This window comes from Gambusia affinis, linkage group LG10 (genome assembly GCF_019740435.1).
Source record: "Gambusia affinis linkage group LG10, SWU_Gaff_1.0, whole genome shotgun sequence".
In the NCBI taxonomy this organism is placed as follows: domain Eukaryota; kingdom Metazoa; phylum Chordata; class Actinopteri; order Cyprinodontiformes; family Poeciliidae; genus Gambusia; species Gambusia affinis.
In genome coordinates this window covers 11995271-12015602 of record NC_057877.1, presented here as the reverse complement: position 1 = coordinate 12015602, position 20332 = coordinate 11995271, and the positions used below count along the sequence as shown (strand labels likewise).

The 20332-nt window shown below is 38.8% G+C and overlaps 2 protein-coding genes across 4 annotated transcripts in view; one reads left to right on the top strand and one right to left on the bottom strand.

The window, feature by feature from the left end:
• slc44a5b (solute carrier family 44 member 5b) overlaps positions 1 to 4977 on the top strand; it is a 29101-nt gene extending 24124 nt beyond the window's left edge. The window contains exons 19-22 of one of the 2 annotated variants that reach the window (XM_044128709.1): positions 115 to 185; positions 1017 to 1105; positions 2059 to 2143; positions 3759 to 4977. In XM_044128709.1, the coding sequence (XP_043984644.1) occupies positions 115 to 185; positions 1017 to 1105; positions 2059 to 2143; positions 3759 to 3907 (394 nt within the window). In that variant the 3' untranslated portion in view covers positions 3908 to 4977. Of the gene's footprint in view, positions 1 to 114; positions 186 to 1016; positions 1106 to 2058; positions 2144 to 2381; positions 3680 to 3758 lie in introns of those variants that run through there. The other variant, XM_044128710.1, reaches the window with a different exon arrangement.
• Positions 4978 to 5780: 803 nt separating this feature from the next.
• LOC122838232 (LIM/homeobox protein Lhx8) lies at positions 5781 to 12755 on the bottom strand. Of its 2 annotated transcripts, XM_044128707.1 has the most exons (9): positions 12437 to 12738; positions 11687 to 11764; positions 11358 to 11483; positions 11089 to 11210; positions 10371 to 10591; positions 10073 to 10176; positions 8842 to 8937; positions 8215 to 8404; positions 5781 to 6326 (listed from the first exon to the last, which is right to left on the bottom strand). In XM_044128707.1, the coding sequence occupies exons 1-9, from the start codon at positions 12515 to 12517 to the stop codon at positions 6250 to 6252; spliced, it is 1095 nt and encodes a 364-aa protein (XP_043984642.1). In that variant the 5' UTR covers positions 12518 to 12738; the 3' UTR covers positions 5781 to 6249. The 2 variants fall into 2 exon arrangements, with proteins under 2 accessions (XP_043984642.1, XP_043984643.1); XM_044128708.1 differs by lacking the exon at positions 11687 to 11764 and having other exon boundaries at positions 12437 to 12755.
• Between the last annotated feature and the right edge of the window lie 7577 nt (positions 12756 to 20332).

The following is a 20332-nucleotide window of genomic DNA, read 5'->3' as shown; positions in this document are numbered from 1 at the left end:
TCAAGAGAGTGCGCAACTTTTGCAGTTATTTTCATCCTCACTAATGTAATGGTGCTTAGAATGAAAAGTCCTCTCCATTGCTTTGATATCTTTGTTCTTACTTTTCTTCTGAAGGGTGGTTGTCTTAGATAACCTCATCACCTTTCTACTGTTCATAGGAAAACTGGTCATTTCAGGAGGAATTGGTAAGTTTTCCACTCATTTGACTTCCGTAAATAGTAGCATGTCAAAATCTGCTTCAAATTCATGTTCTATCTGGGTTCTTTTAAAAACGTTGTTTCACTCTCAGGTAATTTTATCCAGTTCAGTTTGACACTTTTAATCAAACATAAATCGCATTTATTTTGGCCCAAATCAAGTGCGTCTTCATAAAATGCCTTGCAAAACGTATCTGTGCATCTTGAATTTTTTAGTTCAAATTGTAGAAAAAGCAAACTTCAGCATAATTGTCAGCTGGATTTTACGTGGTAAACCAGCACAAAAAAGTTCACAACTTTAAATGGAAGGAAAATGTCCCTTGCTTTCTCTTTTTTTTTTCGTACAGAAAAAGAAAATGAAATGAATTGTATTGTATTGTATTATGGTATTGATTTCGCTTGACAATATTATGACTGAGGTTCTCCCTTGTTCTGGTACACCTTTTCTTGTCACATTTCTTCTTTCCACTCAATTTTCTGACAATATGATTGGATACAGAACAAACAGCTTCTTCAGCAATGAGCTTTTAGGGGATTACCATCCTTGTGAAGGGTGTTGATAATTGTCCTCAGCAAATACAAGTAAGCCAGTCAGAGTTGAAGGAAAGAAGACCTGACAGCAAAAAGACTTAATCAAGACTGAGGCAGAAGTTCACAGCTAAACTCAATTGGGAACGTGTAGTAAAACTTGAAAGTTGTTGTTCGCAGAGGCTTTCCGTCTTATCTGACTGAGCTTTTTAACACATTCTGTAGACTTTATTATTTAGAAATAAAATATGATATACACTTGGACAAATGTACATGTTTGTTTTTTTTCAGGGGTCCTTGCATTCCTCTTCTTCTCCAAAAGAATACCAATTGTTCAAGATATGGTACCTCAACTAAACTTCAATTGGGTCCCCCTTCTGGTAAGAAGTTGAAATGTCATTGTAATGCAAATGAATGCAGTTTCAATCCCACTGATTCAAGCCATTGGCTTAGAATGAGTCATTTTTCTAAATTTAACTTGGCAAAAGGAATTATTTGCATGAATATTAGCTGAAACTTAAAAATAACACTACATTTCATTCAGCATGTGTATATGAATTATAGAATGACTGAATGTAGTGTGAAGTGTTCTGGGGCCCTTTGGACTCGATAAAACCCTAAACAAGTAGAGGTCATTTCATTAGCATATTGTATCCCAACAAAAGTGTCAGCAGGGTAGTGTTAATGTGGCGCTCTGATGATATCCCATTGGCTCCTGTAAGGTTCTGACAGCACATCAACCTAGAACACCCATAACTTCCTTATTAGTTGTTTAGATGTTATCTAATTGTAGAATTGACTCTCTTCGTAGAGACAGTTTTCAGTAAACTACCGTCTTGCTCCTTGTGTTTGTGTTTACATGCAGAGCAGTTGGTTGAAGAGTTAGGCTAAGGCTACAATATTTAGTCTCTGTTTTGTTAGTTAGCAAATTTGGTTAGTAATGTATTATACAGAAAAAAAGCTGAAGAAAAAAACTGGAATTGGGTAACATCAAGTGGACACAAGAAGTCGAAGCAATCAATACAGTCCCTCTTAGCAAATCATTGTAAAGTATATAAAAACTCTTATATAATATAAACAAATTATGTAATCAAAATATTGTGCATAACATGTGACAGTTTTGCAAGCTGTGAACACATTAAACTTGTGATTTAAATCATTGGCTGCACAATACATGATAGTGTTTCTGATATAACGACAACGGGCAAGGAGAGCTGAATTTAGTTCGGAACTCACTATTCAATGAGGGCCCCATTCTGACCGACTCTGACCCATTCTGTTGTTTGTGCATAACAGCAAAAGACTAAACATCTTTTGATTTTCTTTTTTTCAGACGCTGATAATTGGGTCGTTCATGATCACAAGTGGCTTTTTTAATGTTTATGCCATGTGTGTGGACACGCTGTTCCTATGCTTTTGTAAGTATGCAGTATTTTTATAAACTTCAGGCATGTCAGCTGTAGATGTATGTGTGGGGATGCGGGAGATCCTCTTAAATGACTAAAAGGCATTCCTAGTCATTCACTGTTCCACCTTTGCCTATTCTGCTTTTATTTACTTTCTCCACTAAGCTTTTACCTTCCTTTCTCCTTCTATCTCTCTTGCTCCATTCACCTGCCTCTGCTGTTTTCCTTCTGTGCTGCGATACGGTCTCAGGTGAGGACCTGGAGAGGAATGATGGCTCTTCTTCCAGGCCCTACTACGTATCTCCAGGCCTGCACAAGATCCTCCGCAAAGGAGAGGAGCGTGCTAAATCGAATGCTTCCTCCTGAGCGACGTGCAGGCGTTTCTTTCCTGAACTTTTGATTCTGACTCACTTCTCCATATCTGCTTTGTTGTGTGGAGGTTCTGCAAGTTCTCGAGGGCTAAACATCTAAACTGGACGCAGGGACGACCTGAACATGAAAGGGACACGTAAACAGTTCAGGTCCCAAAGCACAGAGGACCGAAAACAAAACCCTTGGCTTCACTTCCTCTCATGAGCCAGTTCAGATACTTGCCTTTTTGTCTTCTATGCTTTCCTTCATGTTTCTCTGTATTTTCTGCTGACCTCTGCCTTACTTTGAGGATGCACATCAATATACAGGATGGATGCACAAGCGGAGACACATTGTTTTGTTTTGTTTTTTTGGGTTTTTTTACCCAAACAAACATGGGGGACCTTAAATTGTACAGATGCCACTGATGGACTATGATGTAAAGCATCACCCTGAACAGTGTTGGACTTCTGGGGCACTTTCTTATCGCACTTTGGTCTTTTGGTGTGAAATCATGATCTGTTTGATTCACCTACAGTAAAGGAATCGTGTGTTTAATTTACTGCCTGCAGCATGATTATTTTGCTGTTGTTTCCCACATTTTTTTATTTTTTATTTTTTGGTGATTTTCATCCTTGATAATTGTAAACACAAATCCGAATATGATTTGAACACTACACCCAGCTAAACTCTCATTTTCAGTTCACCACACAATCATTTCATTTCAGCTAATACCCCCCTTGTATGTACTGTAACACAAAGACTTTGTGGGAGGTTAAGACTTTAACATAAATTTTATGGTTATTGCTTAAAATCTGGACAGAGCCTGAGTATCTTCAGGACATGTGATTGCAGCCGCTAGTTTATGTGCCTAGTTGTCAAAAAACGGAATAAAAAAATGTTCCTCCTGTAATTTTAGACTTAACACCAGGGGTTTTTTGGGATAAAGTTTATAAAAGGATTTCAAAGCCATTTTTGGTAGTCTTTTTATTTGTATTATTATTATTATTATTATTGGATGTTCAGATGTTGTGCTGTTTTAATATTCAGTATAATACACACGTCTGTCTGGAGGTTAATCTGTGTTTCGGTTTTGTACAGAACTTCTCTTTTTTTTTTTTTTTCCTTTTTTTTTTTTTTTTTACTTAATGAAACAGACGAAAATGTGATCATTTCTTTTTGAATAAACATAAATGGATGACGTATCACCATGTAGAGGTTTTAATTTTTAAAGTGTTACATTATCACAAATGTCTTTAATATTGTCTCGCCGCAGTGTGTGATCTGGAGGTGAACAACGGCACGCCAAGCAGGCCCTACCACATGACCCCAAACCTGATGAAGATCTTCCAGAAAAGAATGATTGTAGCAGTGCTGGAAAGACCGTCGACCCCGTTGCGCGTAGTTACAAGAAGAAGAAGATGAGGCGGTGAACTGTCAAATGTCAGTATAACTGACATGAGCTTCTCTTAAAAAATAATAATAATAATTTGATTCAGACTTTGCAAGTTTACACCAAGTCTAAACCCTTTAAATAGGCAGCTGTCTTTGGCCGTCTGCTGTCAAATTATTATTACTAATCCTATTATTTACAGTTGCAGTCAAGTTTCACTGAAGGTTTCTTGTGGAACAACAAATTTCTTTATTGGGACTGCAGTAACCTCAGCTTTTGTTGCGCTTTAAGCTCCTGTAGTTTCCTGTTTTTGCCATGTGAGGGAGCCAGTAATCTTTACATGCCATATTCTGTATGTACTGCTGGTGAACGATAAATGCACTGCTGACCTTATAGCTCAAAATATGTCATAATATTCTCCTAAGAATGTGTGAGGTAACTTTTTTATGAATGGCATTGTTTACATTTTTGATGATTGTTTTATCTTGTCCTATTCTATTGCTTTTTTTTTTTCCTGGTGCTGATATATAGGTATGCAAATGTGTGAACTGGAGAAAAATACATCAGAGTTAATGAATGTTAACTATTATGGGCTGTAGAAGATGCTAGAAATGATTAAAGATTGCACAAAGGCTTATTTTTTTACGAGGAGACATGACTTTTCTCAGCTGGCTGACATCCTTACCAAACTGATGCCACTTTAAAAAATCAGCTGAATGCTGTAAGGCACTTGCAGTACAACCGACCCTTTTTTATTGCGACTGCAGTAAAGTATATCTAAAACTGTGAATATTTTACACAACTTTTCAAAGTCTGATACTATTCTTTCACTGCGTCCTAAAAGGAGCTGCTGACTTACTCATGTAGGAGTTCTGAGCCCAGCTCAAAGCGGTTTCCTCCCATCTATGTGCTGGATGTAGTTGGAAGTTCATTTGTTTAACTGTGGTTGATTGTAAAACCCAGTAAGAGGCATCTTTTTATGTCTATAACCTTTGAGACTAATTCTAGAAAAGAGAATAAGATGTAAAGTTTTATGTCCGTTATTTTTTGGAAAAACTTTGAATAAATGAGCATCTTAGCTGTCCTCTGAGTCTCAAAACACTCTATTCTGCTTAATTTCTTTCTTATCGAGGGTGGACTTATGCATCTGTTATTTAAATGATTTTAATCTCTGACTCTTTAAAGTCAACTCACGTTTGTGAGTCTTTGCCTTGAGTGTGTGTCACACATGAGAGCCTGCCCTCCTGGTACCTCAGAGTGACAGCGCTGCCAGACTTTACACACCCACGGCACCCGTTTGAGCTGAACACGCCGGGACATGAAGCCGTTCAGTAAAAGCACAACAACAGTTCTTGTGGATGAGGAGCAGGACAAACGAAGCATGTAGCGTCTCAGTGGGGCATGCCGCGCATGTGACATGTTGTCATTTCGGTGTTGCGCTGAACAGCGGCTGCACTCCCACAGTTGAATCGTACGTCTCTCTTTGTTGTTGTGCATGTAGCTGGGACTTGGTCTCGTTCCCACCGGGGGGGGGAATACTTCAGCTCTGATAAGTGTTGTAAAACTTTGTTTTTATATGCCCTCCGCTCCCTCCCACGTCTGAAAATAAGATTCTTTTGGTCAACCACAGACTGCAAGTAGATACAAGTACATCCTCCCTGCTGGCAAAATTGGACTCCGTTTTCTTTCAAAATCTCTTCAAAAGTAAAAAATTGTGAAGATGCAGAGCTCTGAGGTGTCTGATGTGAAGAGTTTAAATGTATGTAATGTGCAGAATTGAAATTCTAGAATTGCATGTGAAAATGTTCTTGTAGGATTCATAAGCTAATATGTTTTGTAAAACAATAAAATGTGCTGTGCAGAGATGTCAACACAATTTGTAGGTTTTCAATCATTTCCTTGAGGTTTATGAAATTAGTTCTTTATTCTTGAAACAGAAACTTCACATACAATAAATTAAAATTGCAACATTTATACAAAACAAATTCAGGTTCACCTTCATATGGAGTTTAGAGTCTTTTGCCTTTCACATGGAGTAGCACAGTCAGACATTGTCACCAACAACATAAACAAATATACAGCCATGTGTCACAGCTCTATGAGGTACACTGAAAACTTTGCATTTCCACATTATACAGTACACAGAGGACTGTAAGTCATGGTCTTCAACAGTGTTTGGGTTTTTTTTTTAATACCGACATGGAAGGATGAATTTCTTGAAGTTTAAATGAAGTGATGTAATGAACATCAAATCAGATTTACCTTGAGCATCAAAATACTGCAGCTGGTTATGGAGAAGAGACGCTGGTGAGGTCTGAAGCTGTGTGTGTGTGTGTGTGTGTGTGTGTGTGTGTGAGAGAGAGAGAGGGAGCAGCTAGGCGTGAGACACAGGCAACGAGGTCATGGCGTGGGCAGGCAGCAGTGGCTGAAACATGGAGGGAGGAGAGTGTACTGCAAACAGAAAACGGAGTCTTGAGTTATTACTACCGTCACATCATTAAGGTGCAGGTTTGTTTGTGAAGTAATAAAAACACAATCATGACATTTCACACCTGTTTTAATCTACAGTTTTTGGGCAAAAGTATTTATATATCTATAATAACACAACATCAACAATTTGTTTAATTTGCTTGAGTGATTTAATTCAAAAAAAGGGAAAAACGTCTTTCAGTTTCATTACACACAGTGAAATTGCTCATTCTTGTTGTTTTGATAATTGTGGCATACAGCTGATGAAAACTCAGGTTTCCATATCAGACTAGTAAATGTTTGGTCATGGCGAACACAATCATGGAGACAACTGCTGACATGCCAGCTGTCAGTTACACTATCACATGTGTGGCAAGCCACAAGGGTCATTTCTATAAAAGCTAGTTGCTAACAGAGGGCTGTATCCAAGCATAATACTGTAAAGTTGAGAGAGGGGGAAAAAAAACAAAGCAATAGGCACAACAGAGAGGACTACAATTGCGAAAGATTTGTGGAGCAAAGCCCACAAAAGTTAAAGAATGAACAGACAAGAGAGGAAGTAGTGTTGCTCAAGGACCTTGAATCCACTTTTAGATACAATGAAAGTTTTACATTTAATTTAGATCCCAATGTTTGGAGGAACAAAGACGAGCCACAGAATCAAAGTCTCTTGTGAGCCACTTTGATGTTTCCATAATCAGTTGTGAGCCGAGTCACCTTCTAGCCTCACTGTGCTTCATTAAGTGAAATGCAAGTCGACTTTGGAAGTTTTAGACGATTTTATGTTTACCTCTGCTGACGAGCTTTAATAGATAGCTTTGATAGCACATTTATAGCTTTAATTCCTTTTTCTGCAGGACTTAGATCTTGCCCACACTGCTAAAGTAGCGATGCATGCTATGACTGTGCTCGGCTGGCCAGCAAACCGGCTTGATCTGAAGTCCAGGGAGAATCTATGGAGTATCTTCAGGAGGAAAATCAGAGACACCAACATGCCAGACGAGCCGAGTGCCGCTATTAAAGCAACCTGGCCGTCCAGAGCACAAACTCATCGTCTCCATGTCGCCAAGGACTGACGCAGTAATTCATGGGGAAGTACTGAGTGTATAGACTGTTCAGTTGGCCAGCTGTAAAATTAAAGCCTATGTTATAGCTGAGAAATAAAATAATGTTTTAATAGTAACTGTAAGCCATAATTATCAAAATTAACATTGACATCTAATCTGATATTTATCTATTTATCTATTTATTTATTTATTTATTTATATTAGATGTGTCTCCCTTTCCACCATGTTTAGCATTTTTATTTACCTAAGATTAAGCTTGCATTTTTCCTTTTTATAAGCCTTCCTGTTTTCTCAGTTTTCACAACCAGAAATAAAACAGAGGTGTACATTTTAGTACAAATAGAATAGTATAATATCAAATTTTGTTTTTGTAAAACTACAATCCAACTCATCAATCATTATTATTATAATTATTATTATAATTATTATTAGTAGTAGTAGTAGTAGCAGTAGTAGTAGTAGTAGTAGTAGTAGTAGTAGTAGTAGTAGTAGTAGTAGGAATGGGACTAGTGTTGCTAACACTAGCAATACTAACAATTGATTATATTTTTTTCTTAAGATAGCTCCCTTATTTGACTATTGAGTACCATTAATGAGAGATACTTAAAATATTTATCAGTAATAAATACATAAATCACCTTTGGCCATGATCATACAAGAGAAAAACACATATAAAGGGCCCTAGTAAAAAAAAATAAAATAAAAAATTATTTTTTCGTCAAACGTTTAAAGTGCTGTTATTGTTTTTCTTGTTTGTTTGGTTTAAAAAAAAAAAAAAAAAAAAAAAAAAGCCTTGTTCTCACTGTCAATGAAGGAGTGTAGCGCTGAGAGCATTGAGCCTTCTGGGCCACCGTAGGCTGTGTACTGCAGCTCTTCGGGGGTCGGGGCGGGCTGGGACAGGCGGCCGGTCTGCAGGGAGGCCATGGGGGTGCTCGAGGTGTGATTGGGGCTCACGTGCTTTTTGTGGCGAGCTCGACAGTTCTGGAACCAGACCTGCATTACAAATCACATTGATAATAAAAATAACAACTGCATTATAGCCAGAAATAGGACAACTGTATCGTCTCAAATGACAAAGACCAGCATCCCGGGCATCTCACTGTAGGAACCACCAGACAAGCTCACAAAAACACAACAATAATTTTGGGAGAAAAAAAATCACAAAAATGTCTATGTAGAAAGGAAGATTCAACACAAAAAAATATGACTGAGATATGCCTGACCTAAAAGGCAGAAGAGATTTAAATAATCTTAGTCAGCATACAGCTGGAGAACATATAGTTTTCAGAGAGTAACGCTAACCAAGCAGCTATGCAAATATAAATCCACTCGACACACAATGCACCGTCACCACGCTCAAAACCCACGTATGTTTCTACCAACCAATATCTCGCAATCACGCGTGACGTGTTTTGTCTTTGTGCACCGACCTGTATGACTCTTCGACTGAGCCCAGTCTGCTCTGCCAGCTTCTGCAGAGTTTGAGCATCAGGGTTGTTGTCCTGCGCGAACTGAGCCTGCATCACCTGCATGTAAAAACAAGCAGAGGAAAGTCACTTCTTGTGTGGCCCCACAGAGCTGTGCTGCTGTGTTTGGCAGAAGCCTCTTCAGCTGACTCCACTTGTCTTAAATGCATTGCAAACAGGAGGAAATTGATCAAAGAATTACTGTTAAGTTTATATTAGGTGAGAAATAGATGTAGTGTGTGGTAACTTGTTGCATTACATAAACGTTTTGAACTCTTGGTTCATTCATAATAAATGGAAATGTCCAGAGTGAAAGCCGGCTAACGGTACTAGACGGTATGTTAGTTTATCGTTTGCTTGAAGATTACTGTTGTTTTTAAGAATCGATACTGAAAACAATTATTAATACCTGTCTTCGGTCATTCTGTTCGTATGCTCCTCTTTTAACTTTTATACAGGACCTAATGTTTTTTTCTCTGCACTGACTGGGTCAATACCAGTTTTAAGTTCTCTTTTAAGACTGACCTGCTGACAATTCTTTTTTTATTATTATTTCTGACATCTATAAAGGGCCAAACTGTTATTGGATGTGAACGTTTTGAATTAAACAGAAAAAGAAGACATTACAATGGCATAAGCATCAAAGCATATGTCTCATCTGAAATATATAGGTGAAATTCAAAAAAACGGGCATCAAAATTAAAACCAGGGTGAGTGAGGTTAGGTTTTGGTTTTAATGCATTTAAAGAATAAGATAAAAAAAATATTTATTTTAGATTTGATTTGGTAATTAAAGGAATCATTTCGGATTCCGATCCCTTGACCAATATTTTCGTGCCTCTCTAATGTAGACATTTGTCAGTCAGAAGCTTCGACTCATAAAATGTAAAACAGTCAATTGAATAAAAATAAAAGGGGTCTGATGCAGGCATCCCACTTTAGCCATAGTTGTAAGAAGAAGCAAACTTTATTATTTTTAACTAGGCTGAAGATATCAGTTTGTTCATTTTTCTCAACACACTAAAAGAGCGAACCTAAAATGTCGCTGTTATAGCAACAGGGGAGGAAAAAGCTACTTAAATATTACCTGAGCGAATCTTTTTAATGAATTTGTTCAGAAAATAAAATACTAAATCTAAAATTATATATATATATTATTATTAAGCTATTTATTATTTGTTGTAATCTTACAAACCTGCAGCTGGTCGGCTGTGAAGCTGGTTCGAGCTCTCTTGGATGGTTTCGGCTGATTGATTTCTTGTTCCGTTGGCACGGCTCCCTCCATATTAACACTGTTTCCTGCAGCAGAAGGCTCTCATCAAGACCGTCCAAATACTATCTATTACCCAATTACATTAAACAACTTTTTTCTTCTTTCTTTTTTATTTTTATTTTTATTTTTATTTTTTACCTTGGTGGATACAAAAATTAGGAAATTTAGCAGAGCTTTCCCTTTTGGTTGGGAGCATCGCGCTCCGCTGCGGCCCGCTCACCTTTTTCCACGGCTCTCTTGAGGTTGTCCAGCATGCAGTCGTAATGGACCCTGCAGAGCACTTTGCCCTCTACCAGGGCGAACTCCTCCCCGGTGGAGAGCTGCCTCTTGCAGGAGAAGCAGGCGAAGCAGGCCAGGTGATAGACGTTGCCCTTGGCCCTGCGGACCCAGTCTGTGGAGTGGATGTTCCTGCCGCAGCACGCGCACCAGGTGCCGTATCGTCTGCAAAAGAAGAGCTCGAGACACTCAACTCCAAATAACACCACAGTTTTGTTTTTTTTTGTTTTTTTGTGTGTGTGTGACAGTTTTCTGACTTTATTTATATATATATATATATTTTCTGCAAAATAACACGATATGATAATAAGAGTCGAATTCTGCATCTTTAGAGGACATTTATTTATGTTTTTATTTTATTCTAATAGTTTTAATTATGAACACATTCGTTTAGATTTTTGATTTATTAAAAATGCAAACAAATTATTATTATTATTATTATTATTATTATTATTATTATTATTATTATTATTATTATTATTATTATTATTATTATTATTGTTGTTGTTGTTATACAAAGACAAGTTACGGTGCAAATTATCTATGCTACATGCAATACAGGTGGAATTTCTGTCAATGTTTTTTTTTTTTTTTTCAATAATTAGGATTTTACACAACTGTAGAATGACATCTACAACATTTCAAAAGGTGAGCGCGCTTACCTGAAGTAATCCAGTTTGCAGAAAACCTCCTTCTCCTTGATGTAGCAGCTCGCGTGGCTGCCAAGCGAGGTCTGGCACACGCTGCAGGAGAGACAGCGCACATGCCAGCACAAGTCGTTAACCTAAAGCAAAGATGCGATGAATTAGGAGGAGACGGGCTGTCTGAATCTGTAGATAAACGCCGCCGCAAAACAGCAAAAACAATGGGGGAACGCAAAGACGGATATGAAACCTCGAGAAAAGTTTCTGTATTTGTTTGTTTCTTTCACCTTCAATAAATATTTGTCCGCTATCTCCTCGTTGCAGTTGGCGCACACACTTCTGCCCAGCAGAGGCGCAGAGGCCATCGCCGGCGGAGATGAAGTGTCTTCATCCAAAACTTCCACTGGCGCGCCCTGAGGGAGATCGTCACAACACCGGTTAGAGAATTACGCACACAGGAACGCTGCGGCTGCAGCCCAACCAGCTCCTAAAAACTTTCACATTTATTTTAGATTGTATATCTCTTCTTCCTTTTGCTCGAGGCCGTGACCAAACTCTTAACTCTAAACGTGCACGTGTTTTATCACCCTGAATCGGAGTGCGTCTTCCAGCCTACCATCATGTCCCTCCCGTCCTCGGCGCACTTGTCCGGCAGCTCCCCGTCTCCCTTGCAGTCCTCACACATGACGAGAAGCTGCGCGACAAGAGGAGGATGTCGGCGTGTGAGCCTTAAATGCCCCCCGCACCTTCCCATAAATATCACCTTTCACCATGACAACGCGCGCGGCGATTATGGAAAACCACAATGACATTTGGGAGAGAAAGATAGCTACTTACAAAAAACACACAACCCTTGAGCCGGCACTTGTCGCCCGTGCATTTATGTTCTTGAGTTTCAGAATTTGTGATTCGGCAATAATAACAATGATGATAATAATAAAAATAATCTTAAAAAAAAAAAAAAAAGAGCTGCAGGTTAAGCCAACCAACAGACCCGTTTCACGCGTCAATCAGGAAACCAGCGCGAAGTCTGGCAGAAAAAAAAGGGAGGACTGATTTTTTTAATAACAGCAATTAAAAGGAGCTTAAGTTCGCCACAAACGTTCTACTCGGAGCAACCAAAAGGTGAAGAGGTCTCATTAACTACTTGAGTTTTAATTGCAGAATTCAAGGAAGGGGTAATTTTCCTTGACATTTCTTCAAATTGTGAAAATACCGAGCTGTCAGCTACAGTGGAAGGCCGGGCTTCATAATGACACACCAGAGCTCACTCGGGATTAATTGGGCAGAGCAATTTCCACTAATATTTATTCCGCGACGCCGGGCTGCAGCGAAGCAGAGGGAGAGAAGTAAGTCCTGCGCTCACCTCGCCGTTGGACAGCAGAGATCCGCTCTCGCTGTCGTTCACGGCGCAGCATTCCACTTTGACTTCACTTTTCCAGCGCATGTCTGCGTCCAGCAGGGAAAAAAAAGAAAAGAAAAGAAAAAAGTCCCGCTTCCCAAAGATAGGAGCGTTCTCTTCCTTATTTATTTCTCTTTCTTTTTTTTCCTTTCTTTTTTCTTTTCCTCTTTGCGTCTTTCTTTCTTTATTCTTTACTCTCTTCCTTTCTTTCCTTTGTTTCTTTCTTCCCTTCTTTCCCTCTCCTGCTGGTCTCCTGTGTGTTTCAGTCTGTCACTCAGTCTGCTCCGAGCAGTCTGTGGAGGGCGGATCATAATTCATATTTGCTCCTGGCCGCGCCTCCATTTCGGAAATAAGCTCCTTGTGTGGTTTTTTTTTTTCATATTTCCATGGAAGGAGCAAAAAAAGACCGACTCCAAAGTCCAGTCCTCTGGACCGGGTTTTCATCTCGGAACCGATCCCTTCAAGTCTGACTAAAGCCCCTGTTTCTGCTGAAGGGAAGCTTGCCCACAGCATGATGCTGCCGCCACCATGTTTTATGGTATGGATGGTGTTCTCGGTCTTTGTTTTCCATCACCCAATATATTTTGTGTGCAGATCAAAAAATTCATTTTTATCCTCCCCTGAGCAGATCCTCTTCTTCCACGTGCCAGCTGTTCCAGGGAACACTGAACAGCAGCTATTGATGCAGCGATAGGTGCATCAAAAGATTCCCCCAGCTGAGCTGTGACTCTTTACAGCTCATCCACAGTTACCGAGAGTCTCTTGGCTTGGCTGCATGCCTGACTTGTCATGTCTCGAGGGGTTGTGTTATTCTTTTTTTTTTTCCACTTTCAGATAAATTGAACGTGGCCCAGAATGCATCCACATTGGCCTCAGCATCTTTCTGCTGTATTCCTGGGCATTCCTTATATTAGTTGCTCTTGTTGTTCTCTAAACCACTGATAGTTAGTGGCACTAGATTTTATTTCCGGGAGATCAAAATAGAGGGGGCCAAATATAAAGCCACAACATGTCCCCCCCCCCCATGTTCGTCTATGTAATGTAATGTTTTCTCTCCAATGCACAACCTCGTGCTACAGTTTTAGTTAAATATCATTCGTGCATCTACCACAGCAAAAGGTTTGAGGTACCTTTGAACACTTACGCAATAACATTCCTAGACGCTGAATGTTACGATGCTGTAAGATTCTGAGGTGGTTTTGTATTTATTTCAAAGAATTTCACAGTAAGTTATACATTGCTATGATCACAGGCTAATTGTCACAGTGAGACGAATGGAAAACATATAATGATCAAATAACTGGTATAGTCATAAACATTAAGTTACTCACAGTAGTTCATTTGTTTCAACAACATGCTTTCAATGAGGCTTTTCTTTCTTCTGATGTACTAAAATTATCCAAGTACTGTGAAATGTTCAAAAGACTGGGTTCTTTAACATGTTTTTTTTTTCTTTTATGTCTGCATCAAACGCTAAACAGCATCATTAAAGACTATTTTGCAGTATTATGGCTGTCACTTAGAATAGTGACTGACACATATTGGACTGATGGATATTAAGAGTTTTTTTGGATATTGAATCATTATGGTTTTGGGAGTAAAAATGTTTTTGATTTGATTTCTTGCAAAGTCTACAGCATCAGAGTTGTAGATTACAGATAAGTTTGGTTGAAGAGACACAAAGACAACGTTGCCTCCCATTAATTTAACGTCAAATTGGGGCTTAAACGTGAAAAGGGGTGACATCTGAATGTGGATTTTAAAAAAATGGTTTAAGCTGATTAAAATAGCCAAATCTTAAACGCCAACATCTGCGATAAGACTAATTTTATGTATGCAGCTTCACCTTTTTGCAGGTTTCTTTTTAAGTATTTAGATCAATTTGTCTCTCGATTTTGTCTGATCACACAAAATCCCAACAACATGCATTGAAGTTTGTGGCTATAAAATCCTGTGATATAAAAAAAAAGGTCATACTGGAATCAGTCATTTTGCCAAAACACTGTATTTAATACTCCTGATCCCTCTTGAAATCCTTATGTCTGTGGAACTGTGGCTGTACCTCCAAATACTATTTTTAAAATGTATTTCTGTTCTCAAGAACATCGACTGCATCATTAACAATTAATCATCTTTGCCCTTTCTGTGTATTTGCCAGAACATATGAAAACATGAAATAACAAAAGAAAGCAAAATAAAAAATAAAAAAAAAGAAATCTCTCAAGAGCTTACTTTAAGTGATCTGCTACCATTCATTAGCCTATTGCCCCAGTCAGTAATCAGTGGTTAAAACCCGATCACCGTCATTAAACACCAAACACCCTGAGGTCATAATTAGCTCAGTCCCTCTGAGTATTTAGATGTTAGATGGTTTGAGAGACGGAGGAACTTCTCCATCCCTGTTGGCGGTGAACGTGAAAGTGTGTAACGAAAGCGTTCTCAGCGGGGCGGGGCTTGTTTGCAATTTGCCTTTTAGTTCAAAATAGTTGGATCACCTGCTTCGGGGGTTGTATGCAAATCATATGGATGTTCATTCAGGATCCATCCGGAGACAGAAGACAGCGTATTGTTTGCAGTCGGAGCTGATTTACAGAAATCAAAAGGATGGCACCCTCTTTGGTTTCTCGTTTAGGTTTTTATTTTCTTATTCACCTATTTAACTCTTCTCAAACCCGTCGTCTGATTGATTACTTTCCCTACAGCCACTACTCACAGTCAGGCAGAAGTGAGGGGGGATATTTCCCCCCCTCTGTCCACAGCTGCTTTGTTGTGGCTGGATAACAGTCGGACCTGCAGCAGCATGAGCCCAGATTGTATCGCACCATCTCACCGGGATAAAGGAGTTAGCGTGCCTCCATCCGAATGTGTCCTGTTCCACCCAGTGGAGATGAATACTCTCCATCTGATAACATTGCTCAAGCACAGCCCACTGCAGAACGCCTCCAACCACTGAGTCGTCCACTCCGGAGGAAGCTCCGACCGCTGCGGGACAAAAATCAAAACTCCAAGCGGCAGCTCACAGTTCTCAGCTCTGAGGGATGAAAGTCCACCAGAGCGAATGGGGGTCTCTAACGTTTCGAGGGCTTATCTCGGAGGCAGGTCAAAGTCTTTCTCACTTCAATTCGCCATGAGCTGATACGAGTGCAGATGTTGGAAGAGATTGGCAATCGTACTGTGTAACAGTTTAGTCTTTTGACTTTTTGAGTCCTGCTTGGCTGGCCCTTCAGACGGGTTGCGTGACGTGGATCAGACAAAAACAACATCTCATCCATCAACATGAGAGCTAACTTGTTTGACCGCCTCGCTGTTTTACGTCTAACGTTGAGAGAATGTGGAGCATACAGTTTACGGCCTATTAGTGCTCCGTCGTTGCTTCTGTGAGGCGGAGAACAAGCCACTGATTCTAGACGTCAAAGATAACATAAATATATTCAGTTGAACTTTTATTTTGTCGTGGAGGATGCATGAGTCGGGTTCAATTCCTGCTTCATAATTCAGCTAATTCAAATCAGATTTATAAAAAAATATATATAGATTTATAAAAAAAAATATATTAAAAAATCTGAAATTGTAAGAGACCATTTCAAATCACTTGAACTCTTGTTTGTGAAGGAAGAAACAAAAAGACTACTCTCAAAGTCCAACTTGTTAACCATTTAAAAATAGAGGGCAGTAACTACTTCTATTGTCACTCATATGCCATTTTTGCAGATACCAATTTTTGCCCTTCTTTATGATAGTCTAGATTCTCCATTATTTTTTGAGTAAAGGACCCAAAATGGGGTTTCATAAATCCTAGATAAATCAGACCACATCTCTTAGAAATTTCAAATGCATCAAACAGCTTTCGCAGTAAGGTTTAGATTTCTTTGTCCAAAAATATATTTTTGATGTTCCAGCCAATAATTCTTTCTCCAGCAGTGATGTATGTTCATGACAAATATAAAAAGAAAAAGGAAAAAAAGGGACTTAAAAATTACATAATGCATTACACCAAACAAGAAAAGTTTTATCTATATTTAATTTTAAAATGTATTATTAATTCTTGTAACCTTTCCAATTCTTTTAAATATCAAGAAGTGTTTTCATTGTACCCTATTTGACATGAAAATTCTTCTTACATTTATGATCCATCTGTGAAGAATGTGAACTAATTATGTATAATATTGATTTATTATGTTTAAGCACATAGAAGCAATAAAAGTGTTATGTTATGACTAATTTATTGTATCCACTTAGATTCTTTAATGGAAAAACCAAAACAAAAAAATTTTGTTTCGCTTTGCTTTCTTCCCAGATTTTACCAAACGTTGCCCTATATCATCAGGAGGTATGAAGACTTTTGGACTTAACTGCGTCCCCTACAAGCTTTTTGCTACGTTTACACTCCGCAAACTTTAAACTTTTCTCTGTTTTTGTTTCTCGTCTAACTTGTTGTGAACAGTGCTGCTGGCATCCAAATCTGGATTGTTTAAACTTTCTGATTTAATATTTTTCATTGGATCGACGATGTGTCATAATATAAGACTTAATTATAATGTTTGTTTTATATTTCAACCTAGCGGCGGTGAGCCACACATGCCGGTTTTGACTGATTTATGATATTGTCTCATAAAAACTCAGCATTATTAAATGAAAGAATGTGACTAGTTTAGTTCAGCAAAGTGGGAAAAAAACTCTGCCACTTCCACGTGGACCTTTGCTTTCTTCTGGGGCTGCACCCACTCATTTTTCTTCATTGAAATCAGCCGGATTTGAGGTGGTTTACAATTGACCCAACGAGTTTAGCGTGACCTTTTCTCCTTGCTGTAAATGGGCACTCATTGAATCTAAAGGGAGGAGGTGGGAAGCTGCATGAGGAGGTGGGAGTGGGGTTAGTGACGGGTGGAGGGACGGGGCGGAAGGGGAGCGGGGAGGGGGCTTGGGTGGAAATCACAGCAGTGAAAATGGCAGTGAGGTGAAAGAGGACCCTGATTGCATTGGGACAGCATGCGAGACAGAGCAGCATGCTCAGCCCAATCAGAGCGGCATAAGGAAAAAGTGCTCTTATCAACGAGTAATGGCCCACTTGACAATCACACAGGCACAAAACTGCTCTATTTAACGCTGATTGCAAAAACTGCTACCCCCCCTCCCTCCTGCCTCCCCAATCTGAGAACGACAGGACTCCCCCCCGCCCCTTGATATCGCCCCACCACACAGCCGAGACCTTTTCCTGAATGGAATTTATAATCACCCCTCCTCCATTTCCACACTAATTGTTATTTTAAGACTTGCATTGCGCGTGTGTGTGTGTGTTTGTGTGGGCGTGGGCGTGCGTGCGTGTGTCAGGTATTTAGTGCTGGTGAAAACATCTGCCTTGATTGCTGTTTACTGTCAGGAATGAAGGTGCATCTATCTCGACTCCATCAGCCTGCGTCTTGCCTACCTGGCAGGTCTCCAGTACGTCGTGTGAGGGGTCTGCAGCGGTGCACTTCTGGACACGCGGAGGCTATTGTTGAGGCGGCGCAAAGTAGCCTGTGCTTCAGTATCACTCTGTGCATTTCAATATTGTCCAAAAACAATTTAGACCTTTAACAAGCACTGCTAAGCAGTTGTTAATCATTGGCATATTGTTTCAAAAAGAAATCAACCTGCAGCCAGTCTGCTTTTTAAAAAAATAAAATAAAAAATTTAAAATAAAAATCACAAAAGCCACAGAAGCATTTGTACCAAGAAGATAATTATTGATTTCCAAAGTCATGCTGATTTCTTGTCTCAGACAGGGGCAACACTTTTAAAATTGATTTTCTGTGGAAGTTTCAGCAAAGTCATAATTTAATTTGTAAAGGTCCATTTCAGTTGTTCTGTTTCATGTTTAAATTCCTGTGTTGAGAAACAGCTTTTGGTTGTATTCTTTATGGTGCAACCCTTATGTACTTTCTTCTTTTAGCCACATATTCCTTTACAATTTACAGAAAACGTCACCCTTACTAAAAGGGACTAACTTATTTTGGAGCTGATCTCATTAAATAACGTGGCAGCATCTACAGTATATGCAAATCTTCATTTCTGTACCATATTCATATTTATTTAATTATTTTAGGAAGTCATTTTTGTGGGTATGCATTTCTAATTCCACAAGTATTATTTTAATTTTAATTTTTACTTTTCAAATGTGTCCTGTGTGGCACTCAGAATCATTTTTTGAGTGTCGAGGTGAGGCCCAACATTTGATTTACTTTTACAAGTGGAGCATTACAGCTTTTGTCATGACACTCCACTCGATACTTTATTAGAAATTCCTTTCTAATAAAGCAATTTCTGGGTTTATTTCAAATGTAATGGACTCAGAGATGGAACAGACAGGAAAAAAGAGAAGGAAAGGTTGGGAAAATGTTTAAAAGGAAAGAAGGAGACAGGAGTAAAATAGAAAAAGAACCAGAGAGAGAATGCAAGTCACAATTTTGAAGTCTGCCTCTCGATCTGCAGAAAGAGAAAACAAAACAGAGAAACAACTATGCATAATACTAATAATTATAACAGCATGGAAAGTATACAATATGACATATTACAAGATGTACCCAGTGGCAACTGCAGCCCAACTGAGAGTGTATCTGACAAACACTTGAATCTGAGACGTCAACGATGTCAACACAAAATACATTTTTGCCACACTGAATATACTCATCATGTTAATTTATTTCACTGGTATTTTTATACTAAGTAAACATTTGGGGCTAAAAGTATTGATTACTCTAGCAGATTTGAATTTCTAATTATTTTTAATTTAGTTAAGACGTCTGTTTTTGATTGAAAATAACATAGGTATCTCTAAGTAGATAGGATAATATCTAAGGTGTATCACTTTGAAATATAAATAATTTATGTTTCTGTTTACACTTACAAATGTCATGTTGAAAAATATTAATATTTGTCACAATAATCCGTGGAAAGGGTGGCATTGTTTGTCATTATAGAAATCACACATTTCCTAACTGTTCACAAGCTCTTTGCATCTTTCAGTTGTTCTCCATTTGTTGATTTTTGTCCTATGTTGACAGTGGATTCAGCCAATTTCTGAAATGATCTAACTTTTTGACTGTATGAAATTAAATAAAGTAAGACTATTAAAATCTATGTCCGCAAAGATGGTAAGGAAGAAAGTCGACTTTTTTATATTTACTTCTCCACAAGGGGGCAACAGAGGATCTGTAGTCGTGACTCTTCTTGTCCAGCCAGGTTTGGATGCGTCACAAAATAAATGCTGCTCTGATGTTACTGAGGGGATCAGTGCCGGCATATTTCCCGTATTAGGTAACAGTAAATCACTGCAAAGCGAGGTAAAAGTGTACTTAAATGCGACCATGTGGAAATCCTTTATTATTCTTGTGTTCAAATTGAAGGGAGTTCTAAGTCCAATTTATCAAACAAACTCACACATAAAATACAAAATGCAGCAGCAAGTAAGAAACAAATCTCCAGGGATGCCAAAGTTTCAGTAAAGTAACGATAAAATCCTTTCAGTTCTGTATTCATTTACCTTCCATTTAAGCTCTAATCATCCTCTGTTTGGTATTAAATCAGAACAAACCTGTCTGACAAGCAAAATAATTTCAATGTGCACAACACTGCAGCAATAACAGATTTTGAAGATTCTGTTTGAAGGTGGAAACAAAACTGCTTTGACACGAGTCCTGCACTGACATGGCCTGAATGGTCACTCAGGGAGGAAGAGGTCAGAAGTCCAGAAGCAACATAAAAGGTCAGGGTTTTTTTGGCCAACATGTACCAAGATGGAGGCCTACAAGCCTGATTGTAGGCCTCCATGTTGTTCAGTTACACCAGTTCTGTTCACCCAAAGCCACCAATCTATTGTGA

Bases quoted from the DNA above. Each gene is read 5' to 3' on its own strand.
- LOC122838232 (XM_044128707.1), bottom strand. From the start codon at position 12,517: ATGCGCTGGAAAAGTGAAGTCAAAGTGGAATGCTGCGCCGTGAACGAC. The intron at 11,484-11,686 runs GTAGGCTGGAAG...GATCTCCCTCAG, and splicing joins AGGACGGGAGGGACATGATG to GGCGCGCCAGTGGAAGTTTT. The intron at 11,211-11,357 runs GTGAAAGAAACA...TCTTTGCTTTAG, and splicing joins CGGACAAATATTTATTGAAG to GTTAACGACTTGTGCTGGCA.